Genomic DNA, 4816 nt, shown 5'->3' with positions numbered 1-4816 from the left:
ACGTTGTTACGACTGAATCGACTTTACAATTCTCTATCCAACGATGCCAAAACGAATTCTGTGGCTCAAATGGTTCTTGAGAAACTTCGAATAAAGGCCATTCAGTTATCTCTGGAATGATGTAAAAACGAGCGTTGTTGCTCATTTTGCTTCCGAGAAACATGCAAAACGGGACGGAAATCATGAAATTTTCCAATAATTTTGCGACCATCATTTATCTAATTTCATAGATAACAAAAGACTGTATTTTTTCTACATAACGCCCCTCCCTGACTTTAAAGCTGGATCCGCCCCTGCGGGTTCTGCACGGTGTCCAGAGGACTTCCTGCTGTGTTTTTTGCCTTGAACGGTGCACTGAAATTGGCACCTTTTCGCCGTTACTCAGCATCGAAACCAATTTCGGAAATATATAAGCTGGTACCAATGAGTAGTGGGTACCTTCTCTTGCATACAGGCGAAATACCAAGGTCGGCCGGCGTTTAGAATTAAACAGGTGGCCTCCATCGACAATAACTGCGGATTTGCATTTGAAACTGACGAAACTCGAACGTGAAAAATCGCTGTGCATAATCGGCATTTTTTAAATTTTTTTCGCACTTACAAATGGCCCGAAATCAACCTTGGGCTGTGCTTGTTTGAACGTGGCAGGCAGCGAAAGAGTGGCTTCAAACCACTGTAAACACCATCTGAACGTTGAACAAGCCACTGGTCAATTAACCTTTAGTTGGAGTTTAGCGACTGGTTGGATGATCGAAGACTTTGTACAGGGTGTGCACGTTTTTCTAGAGGGGAGCAGCTAACGCTGCTTCAGTAGTTGAAGGAAAGAGACCAACTGGACATTTAAATCAGTATAACTTCCAAACGAGTTGCTCGATTTTGGCAATTTTCCCCGTGTGTTTGGAAAAGAAACGTTGCTACTTTTCACCACACAGCTCAAAGCCATTGCTAGAGGGCGTAAGCATCGGATCAACAATCAGCGGCAGCGCTTGTGATCACCCTGTATATAACATTTTACTTTGCTCCTCTGCGGCCCACTCAGCTCAGCGCTCAGCTCTACGTCACGAATAGAGCGAATGACGCAAACACTGCCCTAGGCATTCGCTCTATATTTAGAGCGGCGCTCTGCGCGTAGGCATGTATTAGAGCTGATTCAATTGGCATTTGATGGGGAGTTCAGCAGGCAAAACTAAACAAAATATGCTCCTAATGAGTTTCGCTAATTATTTCACCTCACCGGTGAAACCCGGTCGGTTTGCGTATTACTTAATCGGTTTGCACACACTTTTACCAGTCGACCTTGTTCGAATAAATGTCAAATTTCGTGTGTGTTTTTCTGGTTAAAAATACTGCGGAAGGCCGAATTACACCCGGTAGCATTCGCTCAGGGTTAGACGCTGAACTGGCCAATTTGCTAAGCAATTTTCTGATATTGAGCAGATAAATTCCACTGAGAAAATGAACATTTGATGGTTTCCAGGCGGAAAAAGTTCCACGCCAATGGTTTTCCGGGAACCAAAACTATTTTCCGATTCTACATGCAGTTGCGAACAAAAAAGGCCCTTTGGGTTTTTTTGCTGAAATGCACCATTTCTGAGTAAAAAACTGAAAACCGCTCGTTCTTTAACGTTTGGCAATTTGTGCACGCCAATGGTTTTTTGGCTGAAAACTGAAATAATTTTCTAATTCTACATGCAATTGGGAACAAAAAAGCTCTGTTGAGTTTTTTGCAAAAACGCAGTTTTTTTTGAAAAAATTAAAACCGTAGGATTGTCCGAGAAAATTAACGCTTCAACATTCACTACTTTGCAGGCAGGAAAAATGTCAATGGTTCTTCCGCAAAGAAAAATTCTTTTAGAATTCTACATGCAGTTGGGGTTTTTTGGGAAATTGCACAGTTTCTGTTGAGAAAAATTAAATCCGTTGCCGCTTTCGCTCTTTCTTATTGGCGCGTTTGCCAAAACCTGTACATGTACTCAGACAAATGTCATTTGAGTGACTTGTGACGTCTGCCTACGTCGTTTATAAACGTCATTTTCCGGTCCCATGTTCCTGAGAACATCACGTCGACGTCACTTGAAGAACTTGTTGACTTGGACGTCATTTTCACGTGACTACTACGTTCGGATTGGTTTCGAATACTAGAATACGGAGGTTTATTCTTGAGTGACTTTTGACGTACTGCGTAGTAAGAGCAAACACTCGTTAACCAGCTTATCCAACACGCAGCACGCCGTGATAATTTATCTGATAAATATTTAAAAAAGTCCTGGGTGTCGAGCTTGGGTCACACACATAAAGCCTGCTGGCACATTAACCCACTAAATTTTGCGCTTAACTAAATAAAGTGTCTACGACGTATCCCGTCTACTAACTGGGGCTCAACCGATAAAACAAATTGCCCAACAAAAGCCAGAAGAGCAATGGCTATCAATGAGTGTTTTCCCACTCACAAACCCCTCAAGTTATACTGGGAAAAGTCGAATTTCCACTGGCTCTTTTGCCGATGATACCACCTTCATTGTAGACTCAAACACATTGCGAGGACCTCCGGAAGGAGCTTGCTTTATCCATACATGCAGAACCAGGAAAGGTGGATATTTGAAATTTTGAACCTTTAGTTGTCTCGAGCTGCTCAATTTGAACAACATATTTTCCCGTTTCTGCCACTTCCGGTTCAACCGGAAGTGGCAACTGCTTGCTATGTACACAGTGTCCCAATTGCTACCGCACTACTCTATGCAATGCATATGCATTTCTATTAAAACTTGCGGATTTTGCCAAAAAAAAATAAATTAAACCACCATAGACCTTCAGAAAACGTCATTCGGACTTGGCGTAGTCCATTATGTGACCTTTTCTCCCACCCCGGCCTAGCAACGGGCCAATGTAGGTCAACCTGGCCACTGGCCAATGAGAGGCGCGGGTTTCATCACGTGGCTTTGTTGTTATCATCAGCTGTGTCCGGGCCTGCTTTGCGCGAACCGGCATCCTGCCAGCGGCCTGCGCAGAATGATTCTTCGTTTTACTGCAAGGCAAGCACAGTGGGCCACGCTGCAAAACGCAGCTGGCAGAAACGCGAAATTCTTTCTCCTTCGAGAGGTCTTTTTTGCAAAACTTCCAACATTCGAAGTTCGTTTACTCGAGAACTTGCAGGAATAAGGAATTTTATCAAGAGCACTTTTTGCCTTCCGTTGAGGGCCTTAACCTCAATAACCTAAAAAATTGGGAAATTTTATCAATCTACGGCTCATACGTCGCTTGTTTTGGGGCGGATTTGTAAATTTCAATACATTTTTCGAGTTTTCCTTATTTCAAAGTTCAATAGCTCGAAAACTGTAGCGAGTTGGCTATTTTGCGAAGAGCGATTTCTTTTTGGAAATCCCCTGTTGAGTCTCTCTGACTACCGAGAACAGCAGTTTGATAAACCGGTTACAAAAACCGTAAAAAACCGATGCAAATTTTCAAAAATGTGCAGGCACATGTAATCTAAGGCACATAACTCTCTAGTTTTCGTGCCGATTTTCAAGTTTCCAAAAGTATGTTTTAGACGACTTATTTTTCTATACATGGAAAGTTCAACTGGTCAAAAAGGGACCAAACTCACTGAGTTATGAGTTAAAGAGTACCGTGTTGCATTGAATGCCAATTTTTCAAAAGTTCCAACATTTCAAGCTTGTTTGCGGAAAAACTGTCGGCGGTTGGAGATATTTTCAAGAGCAACTTTTTCTTGAAAATCCCCAGTTAAGTCTCCCTGATCACCAAGGACAGCAATTTGAAACACAGTTTAGCAAAACGTTTGAAAAATTTTGGAAAAAGAAAAAGCAAAAAAAACTTCTTTTACCTTAGTGGACGAAAAGGCACTCTAACGCAGGAGTTTGAAAGTTGTCACTCTGAGACGAACAGCAGGAAGACTAAACCGCAAAAACCTGCCAAATTTTTTAAATTTTACCGAACTAAGGGGCTTAATTCGTTTGTTTTTGGTTGCATTTACAAACTTAAAAAACCATGTTTTAAAGCATTGATTGTTCGACACGCGCAAAATTAATTAGTCAAAAATATGGAAAATTGACTGAGTTACGAGGAAAATGGCCTCCCTCCAACAAACCTCCAAGCTCGTTTACTCAAAAATTGCGGAAAGTTGGGGATTTTATCSCGACTTTCTGTTAGAAACCCCTAGTTAAGTCTGCTTGATGACTTAGARCAAGACTTTCGAAAAATAATTTTTTAAAAACTTTAGAAAATTGCTTAAAATAAAAAAAAAGTTAAAYTTCGTCCCACGATAGAGCGAGTGAATCAACATATACACTGGCGCAGGAACGTGGAAGTTTTCACTTGGAGTAKGAATGGTACGGAGATTTAACCTTTAAAACCTGCAAAAATCGTGAACTTTTATYCAACTTAGTCCACAACWTGCTTGTGTTTTGGCGAATTTGCAACTTTCAAAAAGCGTGATTTAGAGTGATAGAGAGATTTAGTGTGATTTATTTTTCTACCCACGCAAACTTTAGCTGCCAAAAACGTSAAATATTAACTGAGTTATGAGCAAAAGAATGCACCATTGCAGTGAATGCSTAATTTTCGGAACTTCCAACTTTCCAAGCTCKTTTGCKGSAAAATTRTKARGAKTTGGGGATTTTGTCAAGAGCAACTTTTTGTTAGACAATGTTGGTTAAGTCTGTCTGACGACTTRAAAAATAATTTTCGAAAAAYGCTTTTCTATTAACTGCTCATTTTCTTCTGCTTCTGTGTCGGTTTTTCGAAATTTGCAACCTTCCAAGCTCGTTAACTCGAAAACTATTGCTAATTGGAGATTTTG

General features: G+C 40.9%; 1 protein-coding gene across 1 annotated transcript in view; it reads left to right on the top strand.

The window, feature by feature from the left end:
* Positions 1–4662: 4662 nt before the first annotated feature.
* LOC125502995 (ATP-dependent RNA helicase DDX3X-like) overlaps positions 4663–4816 on the top strand; it is a 1805-nt gene continuing 1651 nt past the window's right edge. The window contains exon 1 of the mRNA XM_048662635.1: positions 4663–4673. Within this exon, the coding sequence (XP_048518592.1) occupies positions 4663–4673 (11 nt within the window). The remainder of the gene's footprint in view (positions 4674–4816) is intronic.

This window comes from Dendroctonus ponderosae, unplaced genomic scaffold (genome assembly GCF_020466585.1).
Source record: "Dendroctonus ponderosae isolate FM_Combo_2020 unplaced genomic scaffold, Dpon_F_20191213v2 Dpon_F_20191213_11, whole genome shotgun sequence".
Classification (NCBI taxonomy): domain Eukaryota; kingdom Metazoa; phylum Arthropoda; class Insecta; order Coleoptera; family Curculionidae; genus Dendroctonus; species Dendroctonus ponderosae.
This window is presented reverse-complemented; position numbering and strand designations above follow the sequence as displayed.